The 25775-nt window shown below is 38.5% G+C and overlaps 1 protein-coding gene across 1 annotated transcript in view; it reads left to right on the plus strand.

Moving 5' to 3' along the window:
* Nucleotides 1-23717, plus strand: part of CENPI (centromere protein I) — a 55218-nt gene extending 31501 nt beyond the window's left edge. Inside the window, exons 15-21 of the mRNA XM_005700149.3 lie at nucleotides 2124-2218; nucleotides 4774-4909; nucleotides 6019-6143; nucleotides 7606-7654; nucleotides 7770-7988; nucleotides 21611-21652; nucleotides 22324-23717. Coding sequence (XP_005700206.2) covers nucleotides 2124-2218; nucleotides 4774-4909; nucleotides 6019-6143; nucleotides 7606-7654; nucleotides 7770-7988; nucleotides 21611-21652; nucleotides 22324-22425 — 768 coding nt within the window. The 3' untranslated portion in view covers nucleotides 22426-23717. The remainder of the gene's footprint in view (nucleotides 1-2123; nucleotides 2219-4773; nucleotides 4910-6018; nucleotides 6144-7605; nucleotides 7655-7769; nucleotides 7989-21610; nucleotides 21653-22323) is intronic.
* The last annotated feature ends 2058 nt before the right edge of the window (nucleotides 23718-25775 follow it).

Below are 25775 nucleotides of genomic sequence, written 5' to 3' on the forward strand. Positions count from 1 at the left end.
TGAGAGTAGGAGGTGGAGAGAGGAAGGGAAACAGACAGTGGGCCAAAGACAGAAATCAAGGAAATACTTACTACTTAATTCTCACTGAAAAGGAGAGTCTATAAAGGAACATTTTCAAGAAGTATGAAAAGACCCAGGAGAATAGTAGTTCCAAAGAAACAGAGAGACACAGGCTATCAAGAAGGAGTGAAGGCCAGTCTAGGTTCGATGCAAGATACAGGATGCTTGGGGCTGGTGCACTGGGATGACCCAGAGGGATGGTAAGGGGAGGGAGGTGGGAGGGGGGTCCAGGATTGGGAACACATGTACACCCGTGGTGGATTCATGTTGATGTATGGCAAAACCACTATAATATTGTAAAGTAATTAGCCTCCAATTAAAATAAATAAGTTTAAATTAAAAAAAAAAAGAAGTGAAAGGCTAATGTTGCCACGTATCCCAAGAGGGTCCAGAAAGATACAGACCAAAAAAATTTATTTTGGAATTGATAATACAGAGGTCTTGGCTACCTTTGTGAACAGGTTCAGTTGAGTGTGGGGTTAAAAACCAAATTGTGGAGCTTGAGGAGTCGATGAGAAATGAAGATAAGACAATGAGTATTGACTGTGTTTCTAAGGCTTTGGCTAAGGGAGGGATAGAGAAAGAGAGCTATAGTGGGACTTTGAATGAAGGGAAGGTTGTAATTTTTTTTTGTCCCCAGAGTGAGAAAAACCAGAACATGTTTATAGATAGGATAGAAGGAGCCAGATGAGAAGAGAGAGAGGTTGAAAATGGGGGATAATTGACAGTGCAGGGTTTCAGAAAAAGCATGATAGTATTGGTTTAAGACGAGGTAGAGTGATTTGCCTGAATGGTGGTAAGGGGTTGGGAGGTACTACTGTTTTCCAAGATTGAGGACAAGGATATAGAGATAGGTGGACATAGAGATATATTTGTGTAGTTTGAACAAATAGCAAGAAATTGAAATACTTTTTCCTAAAAATGTTAAATTTCTCAAAATAAGAAGTGCATTGTAGAGGACAGAATTGAGTAGGGAGCTTCAAGAGGGTGTTATGTGAAGAGAACAGCCATTAAAAAAAAATGGGACAGACAGCTGATTGAAGAGAAGTATAGTAAAAGGATCACTGGGCTTCATTAAGGACCCAGATGAAGTTGGAGACCATAACTTAGGAGTGGTGTAGAGCTGTGCTTCTCAATCTTTTTTTTTAAACCCATGCCCCCTTCTCATAAAGATAAAAACCTCATGCCTTCCATTAATATGGAGGCTGGATGGGATAGAGTAGGTGAGTGGAGATTTTCTGAATATGACATAGTAATATTGAATATCTTTCCATATGTTAGCACCAAAATAGATTATTTTAGGTGATTCCAGGTTTGGTTTCGACTCAAACATATTTATAATCTGAATGTGAGGTGTGTCAGTTTCTAAAAAAAAACTTAATTGAACTGTTCAATGAAGTAGCAGTGAGCACTGTATCACTGCAGATATTCAAATAGTATCTAGACCGTTAATTATTAAGGATGTTTGAGGAAGATTTCCTGTATTGGGTTTTGGGATGGTGTGGATTGCTTTCAAATTTGTAGATATTACAATTTATCCTTACAAGTGTTCCAGGCACACTTGTTTCAAGACTATATTGTTTATATGTGAATAAGTTCCTGGGATATCAAGGCAAAGCCTGAGAAAGGAAAACTATAGAATTGTTCTCCAGTCACAGAAGATAACTTTTATGACCAACAAAATAATAAATTGCAGTTGTAGACCCAAGGTGAAAAGCATAGGAAACACATATCTGAAACAACATAAGAGGATCTCTGAGGGGAGATGATAAGAGGTGGGTGATGCTATATTTGATGATGTAATATATTATGAATGAATATAATTTGGAAAAACAAGAGTCTATTCCTTGCTGATAAGCTGGGGGCCAGCTTGTAGAGAAAATGGCAAAATAAACTTGTATTAATCTGTCTCTTGGAGACCAGTCAGGTTGGAGCAGCAGCTACAGGGTTCTGAACTGGATGTGGTTGTCTCCATAGTCCTTTCTATCTCTAAGCCTCTGGTTTAGTCTGTTAGTTCTCAACACTATGGTATAACTGCATGATTTTTTGTGTTGCCTCTGCAGTGTAGTGTTCTTCAGTGTCTGAAAGAACTACTGCAGAATTGGCTGCTGTGGCTTTCTATGGACGTCCACGTGAAATCTGTGAGGAACAGTCCTCTGTGAGTTATCTTACAACCTTCCACGAGAGTTGATCTGTGCAAAACTGCATATGGAGTATAACGGTGTGACATGAAACCTAATTGCTCTATGTAAATACTGAATCGTACTTTTCTAAGGTTTTTATTCCTACTTTTCACCCTTCCCCACAATCCTGTGAGAAAGATTAATTCTTCAAGTTTTATTATATAAATCAGAAAGCAAACCCTAAGCCTCTAACGTTAGAACTTGCAACTTTGGCTTTCATTCAGTTTAGTTCACTTTATAAAATATATTGTTGCTTATATGTGAAGTCAATTTTGATGATGGCTAGGAGAATCTGTTATTTTGCTGTACAGATTTTTTTTGTTTCCCTGATATAGTTTGCTTGTATACATTAATTTAGTTTCACTTTGGAATTTAAAAAAAGCCCTGAATTTCCATTATGTTCATTATTATTAAATATAAAATCTCAAAGTGGAAGTCAAAGATTTAACTGAATTTCAAGGAACTGCCTAAACCAGGTTGCATTGATTCTTTCCACCTAGAGTCTTGGGTTCTCCTATATTCTTTTTTAACATTAATTTTTTAAACTTTATATTATAGAAAATTCCAAACAAATTCAAAAGTAGAGAAAATAGTACAATTATTACCCTTATGTATGCATCATCCAGCTTCAACAGTTACCAACTCATGGTTAAATTTTTCTCATCTTTAACACCCTTCATGTCTCTCCTCCTTTGTACTAGATATTTTTTTGAGCAAAACCCAGACATCATTTCAGCAGTTGAAAAACGATATCAGTATAACATGTAAAAATTAATAGTTTATAATATGTTCAAATATCTAATCAGTGTTCAGATTCCCTATATTATCAGTCACATTCTTACTTTATAACACAAGGATCCCTAAGCTTCAATCACAAATACTTGTTGGTTAGTTTGGTGAGACTAGTCTACATCTATTTTTCTCTGTGTTCTTTTCCCTATAGTTATCTCCAACTTTGTTATGAGAACGGAGAAAACAAGATTCTTGGAAGTTGCCTGGAAATTTTTTATTTCTTCATATTCATTATTATAGTGCTTCCATATATCATGTATGTCTGATCACTTTTAGAAGAAAATGAAGCATTAGTGAGTAGTGAAAGTATCTTGTAAAGCAGTGCTTCTCAAAATGTGGTTTCTGCACCCACAATATCAACATAACCTGGGCACTTGTTGCTATTCAGTCACCCAGTTGTGTCCGACTTTTTGCGGCCCCATGGACTGCAGGACTCGAGACTTCCTGTCCTTCACCAGCTCCCAGAGCTTGCTCAAATTCATGTCCATTGAGTCAGTGATGCCATCCAACCATCCCATCCTCTACCACCTCCTCTCCTCCTGCCTTTAGTCATTTATAGTGAGTCAGCTCTTCGAATCAGGTGGCCAAAGTATTGGAGTTTCAGTTTTAGCATCAATTCTTCCAATTAATATTCAGGGTTGATCTCCTTCAGAATGGACTGGTTTGATCTCCTTACTGTCCAAGGGACTCTCAAGAGTCTTCTCCAATATCGCAGTTCGAAAGCATCAATTCTTCGCTGCTCAGCCTTTGTTATGGTCCAGCTCTCACATCTGTACATGACTACTGGAGGTAGAGCTCAGAAATATGTGTTTTAACAAATGCCTCCAGAATTTTGGTACAAGCTAAAGTTTGGGAACCCCTATCATAAGAAATTCCATTTGAATGCTTAATCTCTTCAAATACCTTAATTCTATTAAGAATAGTGTGTTTACATTTATAATCTTTAGCCAATTTGCAGTGTAAGTCTTAGGCACTCTGATACAGGTGGTTTACAATTTCTGTACTTTCTTTCTAAAAATCCTAGGATCCTTTTTAATTAGTGTCATAAATTTTGAGAGGGCATTTAAAAAGGGGCTCTGCTTTCTAAAATTCTTAAATAAATGTACATAATTGTAGGTAATTTTGTTTATCTTAATACTACTTGGCATTGTAAAATATAGCTCTTCCCAGTGCCCCAGCCCCAAGCATCCAGTATCATGCATTGAACCTGGACTGGTGATTTGTTTCATATATGATATTATACATGTTTCAATGCCATTCTCCCAAGTCATCCCACCCTCTCCCTCTCCCACAGAGTCCAAAAGACTGTTCTATACATCTGTGTCTCTTTTGCTGTCTTGCATACAGGGTTATATGTACTTTAACAGCATTTTTAGTTCAGAAATTCAGGCAAAACTGGTTTTGGATTTGTATATTTAGAAACTAATTTGCTGACTGCTGTGGTCCCTGGACATTGGTAATATTATCTAAAGTCTGGAGTTTAATCCTTTCTTTCTCTGTTATTTACTAATATTAGAGTGGTTGCTCAGGATATTCTATGAATTGGTCTTAATGGTTCCCTAGATGGCTGTATAGTTGTAATCACTGTGGTTTTAAAAAAAGTGAGTTATACTTTGGAGCGCCAATCATTTTCTGAAATTCCCAACAACTTTTTGCTGTATATTATATCCAGCTTTAGCTGGGAAATTGTGAGGACTTTTGCTAATATGGATCTGCATGTCATGGTTTCTTATTGCAGAGAGACAACTTTAGGTGGATCCATGAACTCTGTGTCTGAACTGATTCACTACGTAGGATGGCTGTCCACTACTGCAGTTCGCTTGGAAAGCAACCGTACTTTCTTGCTGCACTTTATTTTGGATTTCTATGAGAAGGTAGTACACATCCCATTTCCCCTACTTAGATTTTTGTGATAGCTGTCTGCTTTACTACTCTGTGTTTAAATTTTATGCACAGCTATTAAGTTGGGCTATGATCTTATTATCATAGTTGATTTTAGTTAATAAACTAAAGTTAAACATAGTTAATTTTGAAGTTAATGATTATATTCTGGCCTGAATAATTGACAAGGAGAAAAAGCAAATGCTTTTTTCTGAGTTGTAGGTACCACTTTAATAGACATTCCCCTGAATAATGCTAACCCTAGACAGAAGTCTGTCTTTTTACTCATCCATTATAGATCTCTAACCCCTGGTAAAAAAACAAAAATACACTGTTTCCTTAGCTCTCTACCCCCAGCTTTCAGCTGCCTTATTTCTTCCAGTACCTATGATTCTGGTCCTCTTCTGTTGTTTTGTAGTATTCAACCTAGACGGAACTATTATTTAGGAAGTACCCACTAATCTCGGTTTTCCTGGCTTCTTCCCTTCACTGATACCTAGTTGTATTATATTTGCTTAGAAGATTGCTTGCTTGTTTTCCAGGTTGACAGCTAACGTGATAAATCAGTATTTATGGGGCTTAAGCCCACCTAGGGCTTCCGACGTGGCACTAGTGGTAAAGAACCTCTTGCCAGTGCAGGAGACATACTAGATGGCAGATTCAATCCCTGGGTTGGGAAGATCCCCTGGAGGAGGGCATAGCAACCCAACCCACTCTAGTATTCTTACCTGGAGAATACCATGGACAGAGGAGCCTGGTGGGCTAGTCCATTGGGTTGCAAAGAGTCGGACACGAGTGAAGCGACTTAGCATGCATAGGACTTAAAAAAGAAATGTTCCTTTCCCCTTTCCCCCTAACTCTAAGATTTCTCCCCAGAAAAAAAAAGAGATTTTAATAATAAAACCTTCCAGAAATAATCCTCTATCATAAGGTTACTGTTTGGTGAGGTACATTTTTAAGCAAGTTGTGACTACCTATTCTGTTCATGAATCAGGCAGTACCATCCCTAATGCTTATTCTCTAGTGATGATTCTTTGGGTGAAGTTGATTGATGGGTTCTGAGGAATAATGTATATACTGATGTTATCATTCTTCCCAAAAGGTGTGTGACATATATATAAATTACAACCTTCCATTAGTGGTTTTGTTTCCTCCTGGGGTCTTCTATCCTGTACTCCTCAGCCTGGATTCCAGTATCCTGAATCAACTCTGTTACATTATGGACAGGTATGAAGCCTTTTCCCCATTTTTATATCATAATTCAATCCTCGTTTTCCAGCTATAAAATAAAGTATATAAATATACTACAGTAAGATTATATGGGCTTCCCGGGTGGCGCAGTGGTAAAGAACCCAGCTGCAATGCAGGAGCTGCAGGAGATGCAGGTTCAGTCTCCGGATGAGGAAGATCCCCTGGAGAAAGAAATGGCAGCCCACTCCAGTATTCTTGCCTGGAGAATCCCATGGACAGAGAAGCCTGGCAGCTACAGCCCACGGGGTCTCAAAGAGTCGGACACAACTGCACACACACATACAAGCTTATATATAATGCAGTAAAATATTCAGAACAATAAGATTGTTATCTATTTTCTGCCAGGGCCTTTGGAAATAGGAAACCTGGCTTTCTTTTGGGAATGACCTTCCAATGTGGAACTATTTTAACTGTGTTCTTAAAATGTCAACATGAGGGACGTGTAATAAAATAATTTATAGTTAAGGATCTTTTTATGCAGTGGTAATGTTGCATTCAGCATTGTTAATTCTTGTTGCTGTGTTGCACAGAAAAATTAGTCATTTACTGACAACAACTGGTTTAAGTCTACATAGCTTCTTTGGTAAAAAGAACATTTTCTGGGAGATAAAGGGGAACTATTACCAACTATATGAAACTGTAAGTATTAAATTTCTGATACCTTCTAATTTTTCCACTTAAGGACTGAAATTGTTCTTTTTAGGCCAAAAGTGTAGACCCTTTTGGTATAACTTGTAGGATAATGCTAAGGTTTAAATAGGACTGATTTTGAAGCTGAAACTCCAATACTTTGGCCACCTGATGCAAAGAGCTGACTCATTTGAAAAGACCCTGATGCTGGGAAAGATTGAGAGCAGGAGGAGAAGGTGACGACAGAGGATGAGATGGTTGGATGGCATCACCGACTCAATGGACATGGGTTTGGGTGGACTCCGAGAGTTGGTGATGGACAGGGAGGCCTGGCATGCTACAGTTCATGGGGTCGCAGAGTCGGACATGACTGAGCGACTGAACTGAACTGAAATGTTCGAAAGCTAATTAGAATCGTTCTCCATCAAGAAAAAATTAAATTTCTAATTTTCCCTTTAGCCTGTCTACTGCACCTTTTTTTCAACATTAAGAAATGTTATGTATCAGTAGCTGCTTTTGAGAATCTTATTAATTTTTAATACTGAATCATTAAAAACATTGCCTTTCTTTTTTTACTGAAATACGATTTACAGAGTCAAGTGCATATCTTAAGTGTACAATTTAATATTTGAGCCTCTTAATTTTTATTCTTTGAGGAAAATGTACTACAAAAGGAAAAAAAATATTTAACTAGACAGCTGGATATTTGTGTATGTACATATATTTACATTTAAAATGTAAACTCTTGTTTATATTTACATAGGAAAGGCATTTAATGGTAAAAGTTTTATTCTGTTTGTTCTTTTAGGTATCATAAAAATTTGACTGCTGCAAAGAAAAATGAGTTTGTACACAAGGTATGGATGATGAATCTCTGTATTAAGTCACCATTGTAGAGATACAAGATCTATTGGGAATAAGAACGAAGGGAGAATAGGTGATAATGACAATTTTTTTTTCCTTTCCCAACAGACAAAATCAGAGTTCAGCTTCAGCAGCAAGACCTATCAAGAATTTAATCAGTATTTGACAGCCATGGTTGGTTGTCTGTGGACATCCAAACCCTTCCAGAAAGGATTATATATTGACCCTGAAGTCTTAGGAAATGCTTCAGTAGCAGAGTATAAAAAAAGTTTAAATTTAGTCCATCATCCTGCTTTTTTGAGTTATACTGTTTCCTTTCTGCTACAGGTAAGAATATTTAAACAGTTTTTAGATTTTCTGTGGGAATACCATGATGGCACAAATAGGAAATTTCATAAATTTAGTGTGTCTGAATTGCAAGACATGTGTTCAGTCATACTTTTTGAGTATCAGCTAACTTCTAGGTATTGTGCTAGGCTCTGGGGATTCAAAGTTAGTTTCTACCCACAAACAGCTTGGGTTTGTGGCAGAGACAGATTTGTGAACGTTACTGCAATATAGTTAGGTGAAATGAGAAGTATAATTGTGAGAAATAGGGGGAGGGAATATTAGTTCAATTCTGTTTGGGTAGAGGTGGTGCCAGGTAAGAAAAGGGTACAAGAGAAGTTGAAGTGATTTTCCAGGCAAGAGTACTGGAGTGGGATGCCATTGCCTTCTCCCTCTTTGGCACTAACGTAATGCAAATTGAGATTCCTTAAACGATTGGTGGACAAACTGCAAGCCTGTGAGAAGGCTAATTTATTTCTGGTGAACTGTTACCTTGAAGGGGTAGCCCTTTGGGTTTCTAGTTTAAAGTGAATGTTAGTTTATGAGAGTTCCCACTTTTGGCAAACCTTTGCTTTGACTTTAGTCACCTTAGCCCTTGGAGCTTGTGGAAATGCAGCTCAGGTTTTTGTTTGTTTGTTTTTTCCACTGTGTGTAACATACTCTGATTTATTCCATTCCATTCTATTCTAATTTTTAAAAAGTGCTGGTTGAAGTCCATTGAGTTGATTTCGTGACCTCTTAGCAGAGATGCGGCTCAGTTTTGCAGCTGACTCCTTTGGATTGGCAAATTCCCTTAGGCCAGGAGTGACGTTGAGTATTAGGTTTACCCCTCTGGGCTCTCATCTTCTAGATTTTGGCTTAACCTTACCATCGACTTTGGCATTCCCTTTATTAATGTTACCCCTGTATTACTTTTTTTAAACATAACTTTTCTTATTTTGTAAATTGTATTTATTTATTTTCTGTTTTGGCTGCACTATGTGGCATATTGGATTAGTTTGCTGATCAGGGAACTGTGCCCTATGCAGTGGAAGCGTGGAGTCTTAACCACTAGAGGGCCAGGGAAGTCCCATGTTTTGTAAATTTTAAAAATACAAAAAGAGAGAGAATGTATAGTATAACGAGCCCCTGTAGATCCAGCTCGTCTTTATTCCCATCCAGTTTCATACTTTCCCCTGACCCAGTTAGTTTGAAACAAATACCAAATGTTACACAATTTTACGTAAATGTTTCATTCTATATCTCTAAAAGATATGGGCACTTAAAATTTTTTTTTCTGTTTCTTGTTTCTCACAACTTTATTAAGATTTAATTCAAATACAGTACAACTCACCACTTTAAATTTTACACTTCAATGGCTTTTAGTGTATTCACTGAGCTTTGCATCCATTACGACAATCTGTTTTAGAATATTTTTATTATTCCCAAAAGAAACCCCTTTCCCCTTAGCTATCACACTCCAGTTTCCCCATTCCCCAGACCTAGGCAAACACTCGTCTCCTTTATATCTATATAGATTTGCTTATTCTGGAAATTCATAAAGATGAACTCATACAATAATATATAGGTTTTTGTGACTAGCTTCTTTCTGATGTTTTCAAGGTTCATCTATGGGTATGCAGTGTGTAAGGATTCCATTTTCTTCATACCTTCCTCAAGATTTGTTATTGTCTGGGTTTTTTTTTTATTCTAGCCATCCTAGAAGCTGTGAAGTAGTATTTCCTTGTGGTTTTAATTTGCATTTCCCTGATAGCTATTGATGTGCTTTTTGATTGCTATTGGTGTGCATCTTTTCATGTGCTTATTGCCCATTTGTATATTTCCTTTGGAGAAATGTCTACTTAAACCCTTGCCTGTTCTTAAATTAGGTGATTTGTCTAAATGGCTTGTAAGACTCATTTCTATAGTATAAATTCCAGTTGATTATCATATGATTTGCAAATCATATATATATATATGATTTGCAAAACTTCTCTCCTATTCTGTGGGTTGTCTTTTCATTTTTTGGTATCTTTTGAAGGACAGAAGTTTTAAATTTTGATGAAATCTTAATTTATTAAGTTTTTAGTTTATCGCGTGTACTTTTTTTTAATGCTTCCTCTTTTCCTTCTCCCTTCAGCCCCTGGCAATGACCAGTCTACTCTCTCTGCTTCTATGAGTTTGATTATTTCAGATTTATCATATAAGTGGTATCTTATAGTATTTGTCCTTCTGTGTTTGACTTATTCCGCCTAGCATAATTTCCTTCAAATTTGGTCTTCTAGTAAATTGTGGCAGATAGGGATATTGGTTTTTCCTCATGATGTCTTTGTCTGGTTTTGGTTTCAGATTAATTCTGGCCTCAAAGAATAAGTTAGAATATATTCTCTCTCCTACTCTTTGGAAAAGTTTGTGAAGGATTGACATTAATTCTTCTTTAAATATTTGGTACATTTTACCCATGAAGCCAAATGGTCATGGGCATTTTTATTGAGAAGGTTTTTTAAAAAATTAATTTATGTTTTAATTGGAGAATAATTACTTTACAGCATTGTGGTGGTTTTTGCCGTACATCGACATGAATCAGCCATGGGTGCATGTGTCTCCTACTAGTCAACCTCTTTTCTTATCATAGGTCTATATAGATATTTTATTTTTTTGAGCCACTTTCAATATTTATTATTCTAGAATTTTTCCATTTTATATCATTTATCTAATTTATTGATGATAACTTTTATTTTTTTAATTAATAATTTCTTTTCTATAGTTTCCTGTGCTATACAATAGGATCTTGTTGTTTTGATAATACTTATTTCTATAAAGTTGGTAATGTTTTCCCCCTTTCATTCCTGATTTTAGTAATTTGAATCTTTTCTTTTTTTCCTTGTTTAGTCTAGCCAAAAGTTTGTCAGTGTTGTTGATCTTCTCAAAGAACAAACTTTTGGTGTCATTGATTTTTCTCTACTTAAAAACTAAAAGCTTTAAAAATTGTGGTTAAATACATGATATAAAACTTAACCATTTTTAAGTATATAGTTCACTGGCATTAAAACTCTTCATCTTGTAAAACTGTAACTCAGAACTTATTAAACAATAACTCCCTATTCCCTCCTCCCTCCTCATGTCAGCCTTTGTAACCTTCATTCTGCTTTCAGTCTCTGTGAGTTTGATCGTTCCAGGTAGCTCATATAAGTGGAATCATATGTTTGCTTGCTTCACTTGGTATAATGTTTTCAAGGTTCATCCATGTTATAGCAGTGTTTTGAAATATCCTTTTTAACGGCTGAATAATATTCCATTGTATGTATACACCACATTTTGTTTGTCTGTTTAGTCTTTGATGAACATTTAGCTTGCTTCCAGCTTTGGCTGTTGTAAATAATGCTGCTGTGAACATGCATGTAAAGTTCTCTCTTTGAGTTCTTATTTTCAGTTCCTTTGAATATATACACAGAAGTGGAATTATTGAATCATATGGTAATTGTTTTTTTACTTTGTTGAGGAAACAGCATTCTGTTTTCATATGAATTTTACATTCATATCATCAGTGCAGAAGAATTCCAATTTCTCCATATCCTCCTCACCAGTAGTTATTATTTCCTAGTTTTTTTTTCATAATAACCATCTTTTTTAAAATTTAAACTTATTTTCTATTGGGGTAACAATATTGTGATAGTTTCAGGTGAACAGCAAAGAGATTAAGCTATACATATACATGTATCCTGGAAGAGGCAATGGCACCCCACTCTAGTACTCTCGCCTGGGAAATCCCATGGACAGAGGAGCCTGGTAGGCTGCAGTCCATGGGGTTGCTAAGAGTCGGACACGACTGAGCAACTTCACTTTCCCTGCATTGAAGAAGGAAATGGCAACCCACTCCAGTGTTCTTGCCTGGAGAATCCCAGGGACGGGGGAGCCTGGTGGGCTGCCGTCTGTGGGGTCACACAGAGTCAGACACGACTGAAGCGACTTAGCAGCAGCATACATGTATCCATTCTCCCCCAAACTCCCCTCCCATCCAGGCTGCCACATAATATTGAGCAGAGTTCCATGTGCTATATAGTAGGTCCTTGTCAGTTATCCATTTTAAATATAGCAATCATAGTATCCATCTAAATGTGTGAGAAGTGACATCTTATTGTGGCTTTGGTTCACATCTCCATAATGATTAGTGTTGCAGAGCATCTCTTTATATGTTCATTGGTCATTTGTTTATCTTCTTTGGAGAAATATCTACAAGTCCTTTGCTGTTATTTTAATTGGGTTATTTTGATTTTTTGTTTTTGAGTTGTAGGAATTCTTTATATAAGAAGTCTGGATATTAATTATTTACAGATATATGATTATGTTAATTATGTACAGATATATGATTTGCAAATATTTCCCCCCATTTTGTAGGTTGCCTTTTCATTTTGCTTGATTGCATCCTTTGATGCATAGACATTTTAAGCATATGATATAATGCCATTTGGATATGTATATATGGATATAGATGCAGTCTGTTTTGGCTTGTGCTTTTGGTGTCATACCTAAGAAATCATAAAATCCAGTGTCATAAATCTTTCCCCCTATGGATTTTTCTAATCCATACAAAAATACAGTTTTCTATGGATATGGAAATCCATATAGTTTTTAGTCTTGTGTTTAGATGTTTAGTCCATTTTTTTCCCTTCCTTCAGTTAATTTTTGTATATGGTGTAAAGGATCCAGCTTCATTCCTTTGCATATGGAGATGCGGTTTTCCCAATACCATTTGTTAAAGAAACTGTTCTTTCCCCCAGTGAATGGCCATGACACCTTTGTCAAAGATCATTTGACTATATCCATGATGGTTTATTTCTGAGCTCTCTGTTCATTTACACTGGTCTATATGTCTGTCTTCATGCCAGTAACACATTATTTTTTTTTTTACGCATTATTTTAATTTGAAACTTTGTAGTAAGTTTTGAAATCAGGAAGTGTGATATTCTCTCTCTTTATATACTTTTTATTTCTATTATTTCTGCTCTGATCTTTATTATTTCTTTCTTTCTTGCTCTAGATTTAGTTTGCTCTCCTGTTTCTGGTTTCTTGGCAATAAATTAGATTATCGATTTGAGATCTTCATTTTTAATGTAAATATTTACAGCCCTGATTCATCTGCCATGCTCACTAGGAAGGACCAATGGCTTACATTGCTGTTCTTATGGAATTTTAGTAGATCTTGTTGAATGAATATTTTTATATTTTTTGTATGTCGTTAGGATAATTTCCAGAAACTTTAAATCCTGGGTTTATAAAAACAGTCTTTGCCAACTTTGCCTCTTTTGCTGGTGAGTAGTTCCACAGAATTCCTCGTGATCCCATCCTTGGAGTGGAACTCCATGTGGACACTTATCATAGAACAGCCACCTTCCATTTCTTGAATATCCTTCCAGATGTGTGTTGTATATTTCTCTGTAAATGATCTTTTTCAACACTGTACATTATACATACTTTTCTGTCTCTTGACTTTTTTTTGACTTAGTATCTTGAAATTTGTTTTTGCCTCTGTGTGTGTGTGTGTGTGTGTGTGTGTGTGCAGTTGCTCAGTTGTATCCAATTCTGCGACCCTATGGACTATAGCCTTCCAGGCTTCTCAGTCCATGGGATTCTCCAGGCAAGAATAGTGGAGTGGGTTACCATTCCCTTCTCCAGGGGATCTTCCTGACCCAGGGATTAAACCTGCGTCTCCTGCGTTGGTAGGCAGACTCTTGACCACAGAGCCACAAGAGAATCCCTTTTGTTTCATATTTGTACATAAAGGACTGCCTCATTTTTGTTGTCTCAGTAATATTTCATTGTATGGATGTAGTACAAGTTAAGCATATAAGTTATAAATTGAGTTTTTGAGTTATTTCCAATCATTATTAAATTAAACTAATGAATATGTTTCACTATATACATTATTTCATACATGTGCAAGTGTGTCTGTTGGATAAAATTGCTCCACATGGAATTGATTTCAAAGGGTATATATTTGTAATTTTGTTCAGTTCAGTTCAGTCGCTCAGTCATGTCTGACCCTTTGCAACCCCATGAACCACAGCACACCAGGCCTCCCTGTCCATCACCAACTCCAGGAGTTCATTCAAACTCACGTCCATTGAGTCAGTGATGCCATCCAGCCATCTTATCCTCTGTCGTCCCCTTCTCTTCCTGCCCCCAATCCCTCCCAGCATGAGTCTTTTCCAGTGAGACAACACTTCGCATGAGGTGGCCAAAGTACTGGAGTTTCAGCTTTAGCATCATTCCTTCCAAAGAAATCCCAGGGCTGATCTCCTTCAGAATGGACTGGTTGGATCTCCTTGCAGTTCAAGGGACTCTCAAGAGTCTTCTCCAACACCACAGTTCAAAAGCATCAATTATTTGGTGCTCAGCTTTCTTCACAGTCCAACTCTCACATCCATACACGACTACTGGAAAAACCATAGCCTTAACTAGACGGACCTTTGTTGGCAAAGTAATGTCTCTGCTTTTCAATATGCTATTTAGGTTGGTCATAACTTTCGTTCCAAGGAGTAAGCATCTTTTAATTTCATGGCTGCAATCGCCACCTGCAGTGATTTTGGAGCCCCCCAAAATAAAGTCTGACACTGTTTCCACTATTTCCCCATCTATTTGCCATGAAGTGAGGGGACCAGATGCCATGATCTTCATTTTCTGAATGTTGAGCTTTAAGCCAAATTTTTCACTCTCCTCAAGGGGCTTTTTAGCTCCTCTTCAATTTCTGCCAAAAGGGTGGTGTCATCTGCATATCTGAGATTATTGCTGTTTCTCTTGGCAATCTTGATTCCAGCTTGTGCTTCTTCCAGCCCAGCGTTTCTCATGATGTACTCTGCATATAAGCTAAATAAGCAGGGTGACAGTATACCGCCTTGACGTACTCCTTTTCCTATTTGGAACCAGTCTGTTGTTCCATGTCCAGTTCTAACTGTTGCTTTCTGACCTGCATATAGGTTTCTCAAGAGGCAGGTCAGGTGGTTTGGTATTCCCATCTCTTTCAGAATTTTCCACAGTTTATTGTGATCCACACAGTCAAAGGCTTTGGCATAGTCAATGAAGGAGAAATAGATGTTTTTCTGGAACTCTCTTGCTTTTTCCATGATCCAGCGGATGTTGGCAATTTGATCTCTGGTTCCTCTGCCTTTTCTAAAACCAGCTTGAACATCTGGAAGTTCATGGTTCACATATTGCTGAAGCCTGGCTTGGAGAATTTTGAGCATTTCTTTACTAGCATGTGAGATGAGTGCAATTGTGTGGTAGTCTGAGCATTCTTTGGCATTGCCTTTCTTGGGGATTGGAATGAAAACTGACCTTTTCCAGTCCTGTGGCCACTGCTGAGTTTTCCAAATTTGCTGGCATATTGAGTGCAGCACTTTCACAGCATCATCTTTCAGGATTTGAAATAGCTCAACTGGAATTCCATCACCTCCACTAGCTTTGTTCGTAGTGATGCTTTCTAAGGCCCACTTGACTTCACATTCCAAGATGTCTGGCTCTAGATGAGTGATCACACTATCGTGATTATCTGGGTCATGAAGATCTTTTTTGTACAGTTCTTCCATGTATTCTTGCCACGTCTTCTTAATATCTTCTGCTTCGGTTAGGTCCATACCATTTCTGTCCTTTATTGAGCCCATCTTTGCATGAAATGTTCCCTTGGTATCTCTGATTTTCTTGAAGAGATCTCTAGTCTTTCCCATTCTGTTCTTTTCCTCTATTTGTTTGCATTGATCACTGAAGAAGGCTTTCTTATCTCTCCTTGCTATTCTTTGGAACTCTGCATTCAAATGGGTATATCTTTCCTTTTCTCCTTTGCTTTTCACTTCTCTTCATTTCACAGCTATTTGTAAGGCCTCCCCAGGCAGCCATTTTGCTTTTTTGCATTTCTTTTCCATGGGGATGGTCTTGATCCCTGTCTCCTGTACAATGTCACGAACCTCCATCCATAGTTCATCAGGCACTCTGTCAGATCTAGTCCCTTAAATCTATTTCTCACTTCCACTGTATAATCATAAGGGATTTGATTTAGGTCTTAACTGAATGGCCAGTGGTTTTCCCTACTTTCTTCAATTTCAGTCTGAATTTGGCAATAAGGAGCTCATGATCTTAGGCACAGTCAGCTCCCAGTCTTGTTTTTGCTGACTCTATAGAGCTTCTCCATCTTTGGCTGCAAAGAGTATAATCAATCTGATTTCGGTGTTGACCATCTGGTGATATCCATGTGTAGAGTGTTCTCTTGTGTTGTTGGAAGAGGGTGTTTGCTATTACCAGTGCATTCTCTTGGCAAAACTCTATTAGCCTTTGCCCTGCTTCATTCCATATTCCAAGGCCAAATTTGCCTGTTTCTACAGGTGTTTCTCCACTTCCTACTTTTGCATTCCAGTCCCCTGTAATGAAAAGGACATCTTTTTTGGGTGTTAGTTCTAAAAGGTCTTGTAGGTCTTCATAGAACCGTTCAACTTCAGCTTCTTCAGCATTACTGGTTGGGGCATAAAGTTGGATTTACTGTGATATTGAATGGTTTGTCTTGGAAACGAGCAGAGATCATTCTGTCGTTTTTGAGATTGCATCCAAGTACTGCATTTTGAACTCTTTTGTCGACCGTGCTGGCTACTCCATTTCTTCTAAAAGATTCCTGCCTGCAGTAGTAGATATAATGGTCATCTGAGTTAAATTCACCCATTCCAGTCCATTTTAGTTTGCTGATTTCCTAGAATGTCTATGTTCACTCTTGCCATCTCCTGTTTGACCACTTCCAATTTGCCTTGATTCATGGACCTAACATTCCACGTTCCTATGCAATATTGCTCTTAATAGCATCAGACCTTGCTTCTATCACCAGTCACATCCACAGCTGGGTATTGTTTTCACTTTGACTCCATCCCTTCATTCTTTCTGGAGTTATTTCTCCACTGATCTCCAGTAGCATATTGGGCACCTACTGACCTGGGGTGTTCCTGTTTTGGTATCCTATCATTTTGCCTTTTCATACTGTTATGGGGTTCTCAAGGCAAGAATACTGAAGTGATTTTCCATTCCCTTCTCCAGTGGACCACATTCTGTCAGACCTCTCCACCATGACCCGCCCGTCTTGGGTGGCCCCACATGGCATGGCTTAGTTTCATTGAGTTAGACAAGGATGTGGTCTGTGTGATCAGATTGGCTAATTTTCTGTGATTATGGTTTCAGTGTGTCTGCCTTCTGATGCCCTCTCGCAACACTTACCATCTTACTTGGGTTTCTCTTACCTTGGGCGTGGGGTATCTCTTCATGGCTGCTCCAGCAAAGCACAGCTGCTGCTCCTTACATTGGACGAGGGGTATCTCCTCACCACCGCCACTCCTGACCTTGAACGTGGAATAGCTCCTCTCGGCCCTCCTGCACCCACAGCCACCGCTCCTTGGACATGGGGTAGCTCCTCCCGGCCGCCACCCCTTACCTCAGACGTGGGTTAGCTCCTGTCAGCCGCTCCTGCACCATCGCAGCGTGGCACTCTTGGCCACCGCCCCTGACCTCAGACATGAGGTAGCTCCTCTCAGCCTCATTTCTGCAAAGTCCTGCGAGGTCCATCGCAGCCAGCGTGCTTCTTTTGTTAGGTGTAATTTTGTTAGGTGTTGTCAAATTGCTTTCAGTAGAAGTTATACCAACTTAAATTACTGCTAACAATAAATGGGAGTCCAGTTGCATCCAATCCTTACTTGGAATACTACATGATGAATCACAGAATAGAATTAATTTTCTTTAAGTTAGTTCTTTTTTCTTCCCAGACTGTGTGCGTGTGTGTATACATCTTAATTATAAGATTCAGTCTCTAAAATGATAAATGCTATCAACTTAGACATAGGTAAGCAAACTTATTTTGTGGGTTCAGGAATAAATATATTGTTTTAAATCAGAAGTGTTTCAAAAAATATTTTAGGAAGGTTGATTTTTTTTAAGATTAGAATATAATTGCTTTACAGTGTTGTTAGTTTCTTCTGTACAACAGAGTGAATCAGCTATGTGTATACATATATCCCCTCCCTCTTGAACTCCGCCGCCACCATCCCGTTCCTCTAGGACATCAAAGAACACTGACTTGAGCTCCCTGTGCTATACAGCAGGAAGGTCGATCCTTGAAAGTTTAATTCTAACAGCATTGTGCACATTTGGCAAAATGTGTAACTAGGATTTTGTAATTAATGTTTCTGTATGATTCAGAAAATACTGGGCTTTAATGGCACTCTTTCTCTTAAAAGAATTCCTTTTGAGCCTTGTCACCAACTTCCTGCTCCTTATCTAATGATTGTACCTTTGAGGTGATAAAAATAACCTCTGATACTATGTTAGTGTGATTTAATTCTGACAGTTTTACTTTGCTGAATTATCACATTGTAAATATTTCGAATTGGCCATAGTTTTAGAGATAATTTAGTAAACTTAATTTGACCAATCAGTTCTCAGTATCAAAGAGCTCAAGTTACTCCATGAGTCTGGACATTTGTCAAGCTTATGTTTCAGGAAGTTCTGAAGCTCTTGGTTTTCTTATCAATTACTTTTGAACTAATAATTAGATATATCTTTGTTTATTCATTCAACAAATATTAGGTGTCCACTATGCTTTTGATGGGCTAAATCTGCCTACAATGCAGGAGACCGTGGTTTGATTCCTGGATGGGGAAGATCTCCTGGAGAAGGAATAGGCTACCCACTCCAGTATTCTTGGGCTTCCCTGGTAACTCAAATGGTAAAGAATCTGCCTGCAATGTGGGAGACCTGGGTTCAATCCCTGGGTTGGGACGATCCTCTGAAGGAGGGCATGGCACCCCACTCCAGTATTCTTGCCTGGAGAATCACCACGGACAGAGGAGCTTGGCAGGCTACAGTCCATGTTGTCACAAAGAGACAGACAGGACTGAACGACTAAGCACAGCACAGCACAGCATACTTTTGACACTAGGAATACAGTGCCTAAGAAGATAGCTACCATCTCTGTCCAAATGGAGTTTATTCTAATGAGAACAAGCAATAAACAAGTCATGAAATAAGTAGATGTGATCATTTTAAACTTTGAGAAATGTCATGAAAGGCATAAACAGGATGGTGTGAGAGTGTGTGACTGGGGAGTTGTCAGGGAAGAGTGTTCAAAGAGGGCCTGTTTGAAGAGGTGACAGTTGATCTGAGATTTCTTCTAAAAGATGAGAATAAGCCAACCTAAAAATAGCTAGAAGAAGAGCATTCTAGGTAGTGGGGACAGTACTTAAAGGATTCAGGGGAAAAAAGGAAGGCCAGTGTGACTTAGATTAAGGAACAAGAGGAAGCAACAGTTAGAACTGGACATGGAACAACAGACTGGTTCCAAATAGGAAAAGGAGTATATCAAGGCTGTATATTGTCACCCTGCTTATTTGCAGAGTGTAGACTTATATGCAGAGTACATCATGAGAAACGCTAGGCTGGAGGAAGCACAAGCTGGAATCAAGTTTGCCAGGAGAAATATCAATAACCTCAGATATGCAGATGACCCACCATTATGGCAGAAAGCGAAGAAGAACTAAAGAACCTCTTGATGAAATTCAAAGAGGAGAGTGAAAAAGTTGGCTTAAAGCTCAACACTCAGAAAACTAAGATCATGGCATCCAGTCCCATCACTTCATGGCAAATAGATGGGGAAACAGTGGAAACAGTGGCTGACTTTATTTTGGGGGGCTCCAAAATCACTGCAGGTGGTGATTGCAGCCATGAAATTAAAAGACACGTACTCCTTGGAAGGACAGCTATGAGCAACCTAAACAGCATATTAAAAAGCAGAGACATTACTTTATCAACAAAGGTCCAGAGAGTTGGACTATAAAGAAATCTGAGCACCAAAAAATTGATGCGTTTGAACTGTGGTGTTGGAGAAGACTCTTGAGAGTCCCTTGGACTGCAAGGAGATCCAACTAGTCCATCCTAAAGGAGATCAGTCCTGGGTGTTCTTTGGAAGGACTGATGCTAAGCTGAAACTCCAATACTTTGGCCACCTGATGTGAAGAGCTGACTAATTGGAAAAGACCCTGAGGCTGGGAAGGATTGAGAGCAGGAGGAGAAGGGCACAACAGGATGAGATGGCTGGATGGCATCACCGACTCAATGGACATGGGTTTGAGTGGACTCCAGGAGTTGGTGATGGACAGGGAGGCCTGGCGTGCTTCGGTTCATGGAGTCACAAAGAATCAGACACGACTGAGCAACTGAACTGACTGACTGATAGAATAACAGGATAGGTTATTTTGTTTTTGTGGGGAGGGCAGGTTAAGAATTAAGAATCAATCAGTTAAGTAGGACCTACTTAAGTTTGAGATGCCTGTTAGATATCCAAGAAGTGTAAGTAAGCACCTTGAAACAGGGACCTTTAGAGCTCAAGAGAGGTGTTGGAATGTGAGAAATAAGTATGAAATTCAGCAGCGTGGATGATACTTTATCAGTTCCAAAACTACTTTTTTTTTTTTTTTGCTTTTTAACTTTTCGGAGATTGGGGTGCATCATGTGATTGACGTCAGCTAGGTAGCAATCATGATAGAGTTTTGCTGTTTTAAGTGTGTACTGGCAGATTGCCAGAATCAGACCTTGCAGATTGGATGTCAGCAGCGTGGGGGAGAATTGGAGATGATATTGGAGCACTATATTAAGCCCTTGAAATCAAATGACTCAGAGGAAGAAGGTAGAGAAGCAGTGAACCACACATGTTTTGGACGTTTCCTTGAGGCAAGGGCCAAAAGTAGGTTAGCTTTTTGCAGTTGAGACCCAAGCACCGTAGCTTTCTGTTCCTTTAAGAAATGCTGCATAATCCACTCTCTGGCACAGAGAATGATACTGTGTGAAGATAAACATAGATGTCCACAACCCTCAAGTAGAAAAGTAATTCAGAAGAGTTAGACTCTGAATGTGAAGTTTTAGAAATAACTTTCACCATTGAATTTTGTTTGGATTTACCATTTCATGTTGGTAAAAATGATATATGTTCAAAATCTGCCTACATCTAAAACTCACTCATTGTAAAATATAAACTTCTAATTGTGTTATACATGGTTTGATCAGCAGAGTTATTTCTCAGTGATTCATAAAAAAGATTGTTAGAATTTATGGCTTTTCAGTGCAGTACCATAGGTGGTAGTTAAAGCCAGAGAATAACTAGCTAGCTCACCTAGCTCTTGAGTTTACATAAAGCATTACAATTTCAGAAACCTACTCTGTACACAGACTGCCTCACCAGACTTCGTCCTCATCCTTCAAAACTCAATTCAGATAATCATATTCCTCAGGAAAAACCTTCTATAACACCTGCCATCTCCACCCGTGACTGAGTCCAGAATTTTTAAAAATGAGGCCGTAGATTAACAAAATGGTGCTCACTTTATCTGCTGTGATTTTATCTTCTTTCTGTTTGTGCTTCTAGGGACAAATATGAAAGGTTATAATGGGTGTTTATTCAAAAGGATTCCAAGAATGTTGGTAGGAATAGAACATAGCAAATGAATCAGACAGTGAAGAGCCATCTTAATTTTCTGGTAATTTCTGCTAACCAAATATTTTCATCCCCATTTCTCTCCATTTCCTTTTTTTGTTTGTTTTTTTTTTTGTTTTGTTTTGTTTTAAAGGAATGCCCAGAAGAAAGGAAAGTAAACATGAGCTCTATTCGGGTAAGGAAATTTATTTTCATCGTGTGCAGGGATAAAGCTTCATTTCATCAAAAGAATTTATACCTTTAGTTTTCCCCAAATCCCAAGTCTGCTGCCTAGGCAAATTCAAAGTAAAGTATTTGCTTTCTGAATTAATTCCAGTGACTTTTATGTGACTTCATTGGCACATACCCTCTGCATAGATAAAACTATTCATAGTTTGACTCTTGCTGTTGTGTCTGTGCATTGTTTTATTTTATAATACACTTGCATGCAGTCAAAGTGTGACTGTAACAAAACCAAACAGTTGTCTCAGTATAGAAACTCTGCTGTGTACATATTTAATATAGACAGTAATGTAATAATGTCTGCTCCTGTGCTGTGTACTTTAGATGTTAAATTCCTAGAGTGCAGGAATGATGACCCATTTCCATTTCACAGTACTTATTCAGCTGAACAGCTACATTTTTTTGTCAATATAATAAAAGGAATATTTAGCCCTTAAATTTTGGCTATGCTCTACTTTGAATGTTGCTTTAGTGACTGAGTTTTAGTAAAGAACATGACTACTCGAGCTTACTCTTGGTGTGCACATCCAGGATGCTGGGAACTTTTTCTAGGGAAAGAAGAGGAGGTAGAGAATAAGCAAACTAAATACCTGATAAGTAATTTTCCCTTTTTTGTGCCTGCAGGGGAAGAAATGGAACTGGTATTTGGACTATTTATTTTCAGAGGGGTTACACGGCTTGAAACACTTCATAAGAAGTAGTATTCATCGTTCTTCTGTCCCCTGAGCAGAGAGCATAAACCACCTGATCAACATTTTTTTTAATGTTTCATGTCATGGATATTTTTAAAAGGCTGCTGTTAGCAGTCATGTAATAGAACAGACGTGGGGTTGGGGTCAAGCCAACCTAGGTTTGAATCTTATATATGCCACTCACTAGTTTTGAGACTGTGTTCTGAGTTTTTTTTTGTTTAGTGCCTTAAAATAATAGCAATCATTTTTTATTAATATTTCTATTTCTAGGAGGCAGGAATTTGGGGAGAGCTTCAACTGGGTGATTCTGCCTCAGGGTCTCTCCCAAACTTGTCGTCGGGTGGATGGAGAGCTAGAACTCTGGAGGCTGGCTGAGTTAATCTCCCCCTCTTCTTAGAGTCTCAAGGCTTCTTCTTCATGTGGTCTTTCCATGTGGCTCACTTGGGCTTCCTTACAGCATGGTGGCCTCAGGACAACTGGATGCTTCTGTGGTGGCTTGGGGCTCCAGGCAGGCAGATGTCTCAGGGACAAGAAACATCACCTTTTCTGATGCAGCCTTGGAGGTCATGCACTCTCAGTTCCTTCATACTCTCTTGGTCACAAGCAAATCACATACTTCCCCGAGTTCAAGGGGAGGGGTATTAGACTCCACCTCATGATGGGAAATGGCAGAGTTCTTGAGTAGAGTTGGCAAATTATGACCCTTGGATGAAATCAGGCTCCCTCTCCAGGGCAGTCGCGTCTGGGCATTTACGTCTTGTCTCTGGCTTTGCCACAACGGAAAAGTTTCCTGACCCCTATTCTAGAAGACCATGTTGGATGAGTGATACTATTTTAGCCACCATTGGCTTCAGGCAGGTTACAAGCCTCTGAAATTTACCACGGTCTCCAAATCTGGCACCAGACTAGATAACTGAGACATCTGGTTGCCATGGAGATGGCATCTTTGGACCATGTGTGTACAAGTGTAGCTTCAGAGTTTCTCAGGCCTTTTGCACAGGAGCAGAGGTACACCCAGCTTACTAGCTGCTCGTTCTTTGCTGTGGCTGCCATCAGCTTTTGTAAAACTGAGAACAGGATGAGTATAGCCTTTGACTTTTCATGTAGCAAACTGTTTGCAGGAGTTAACTGCTTTACAAAGTTGGCAACCACTTTTAGAATCCCCAATTGCTAGTTCAGGAGGAGAGTGGGCATTGCTTATGCACTTCTTATAAAAATGAAAATCCATGAATTTTATGATTTATGCTGTCTGACAGCATTGAGTCAAAGGGGCTTTTTTTCCTTCTTCCACCTGATCAACATTAAATGAATGTTGACAGAAGCAAACTGAGCATATGAGACTAAACTTCCTTGTTGCTGAAGAGATCAAGAGGCTCAACTTGAGTTTCCATACTCGTTTCACCAACAGACTGCTACCTTCAGGGAGTGCTTAGACTGGCTTTCTACCCATGGCTCAGGAGAGCCTCAGTGTGGCTGACTTTATTTCCAGGATTTAGGTTCTTTAGCCCACTAGTGAAAAATGACTTCATCATCAGTCTCTGCCTTCTATCAAATTATGCATAAAGAGATATATCCATTATGTGGTGGGATTTTTCACATTTTTGTAAACTATGATTTGCATTTTTATGGAAGAGAGCAGATGATAATATACAGTGGCAGCTAAGCCGGACATATTTATGCAAAATACTCAGCTGCCTCTGAAACCTCTGCGAATGTTGCCCTTTTACTGATTTTGGACAACCATACCAACACCAAGTTAACAGGATATATTTCTAACTCTAAAAGCTGACTTTAGGTAGTTGGTAGATTCTTGGGCCTTCACTGGTAGTAGCAATTTGATGAGAGAAGGAAAAGGAGAGAACTGTGGGATAATCCGCATTCCTGGAGTTTCGCCAGTTTGATTTTACGAGACTGCTCTATTTTGTGCATGTGCATGTATGTGTATGTATATATCCCATTTTTGAATGTTTAGGTTTAAATAAATTAACTGTAACTTATTTTCAGGAATAATTCTGAAGCTTTTTAAAATTTTTATAATAGCTAGAATATCTTGCTGAAAATTTACCACAGAATTTTGCTTCAGTGCTACAGAAAAATTCTCTGCCTTTTAATAAAATTTGTATCATTTGAGAGAAATAAAGCTGAATATACTTTTGTATTTAAGGGCACATTGCAGTTCTTTTTTCCTGTAAAGCAAAACAACCCTGAACTATATTATTGGAAGGTGCTCAGACTAGAATCCTATTTATTCACTCATTTTTTATTTTATACATATTTACTGAGCTTACCATGTGCTGTGAATTCTTCTGTGTACTGGTTATATAGTACCTGCTTTTGTGGGATTTACTTCTCCATTGGAGAAGACAGATAATACAGGTTGTAAATAGATGTATAATATCAGATGCGATAATGAAAAAGCAAAGAATAGGGACAGAAACAAACTGAGTGTATGGTACTAAATTCCTTCCTCATTGGTAGAGGCCCAGTGGCTCATTGAGTTTCCATATTCACTTCAGCAACAGACTGCCATCTTCAGGAAGTCCTTAAAATTGTCTTCCTATCCATGGCTCAGGAGAGCTTCAGTGTGGCCAACTTTGATTTGCAGGATCTGGGTTCTTTAGCCAGCAAGTGAAAAATGACTTCATCATCAGACTCTGCCTTCCACCAAATTATTCATAAAGAGATATACATGTTTGAGAGGGTTGCAACGTAAGATGCTTAAGGAAGACCTGTTTGAAGAGGTGACATATGCAGAGACCCTAATGAAATAAGTGTATGAGCCATGTGAATATTGGGGAAAAGAGCATTCTAAGAAGAGGTAAAGGTAAGTAAAAAGGTTTGAAAATGTTAATTTACTTGGCATGTTTGAAGAATAGCAGAGGCCAGTAGGGTTACAACCTAGTGATTAAAGGAATGATAAGAAATGAAATGGGAGAAAGCCAGAGAGTAGTTCATGATGATCCTTGTAGCTGGGTATGGATATGTAATGGGAAGCTATTAGAACGATGGAGAGCCGAGGAGTGGCATAATTTGACATTGTGGATCACAGATTTACTCTGTGGATCACAACAAACTGGAAAATTCCTCAAGAGATGGGAATACCACACCACCTTACCTGCCTCCTGAGAATACAGGTCAAGAAGAAGCAACAGTTAGAACTGGACATGGAACAACAGACTGGTTCCACATTGGGAAAGGAGTACATCAAGGCTGTATATTGTCACCCTGTTTATTTAACTTACATGCAGAGTACGTCATGCAGAATGCCAGGCTGGATGAAGCACAAGCTAGAATCAAGATTGTTGGGAGAAATATCAATAACCTCAGATATGCAGATGATGCCACCCTTATGGCAGAAAGCTAAGCGGGACTAAAGAGCATCTT

Source organism: Capra hircus (assembly GCF_001704415.2).
Source record: "Capra hircus breed San Clemente chromosome X unlocalized genomic scaffold, ASM170441v1, whole genome shotgun sequence".
Lineage (NCBI taxonomy): Eukaryota > Metazoa > Chordata > Mammalia > Artiodactyla > Bovidae > Capra > Capra hircus.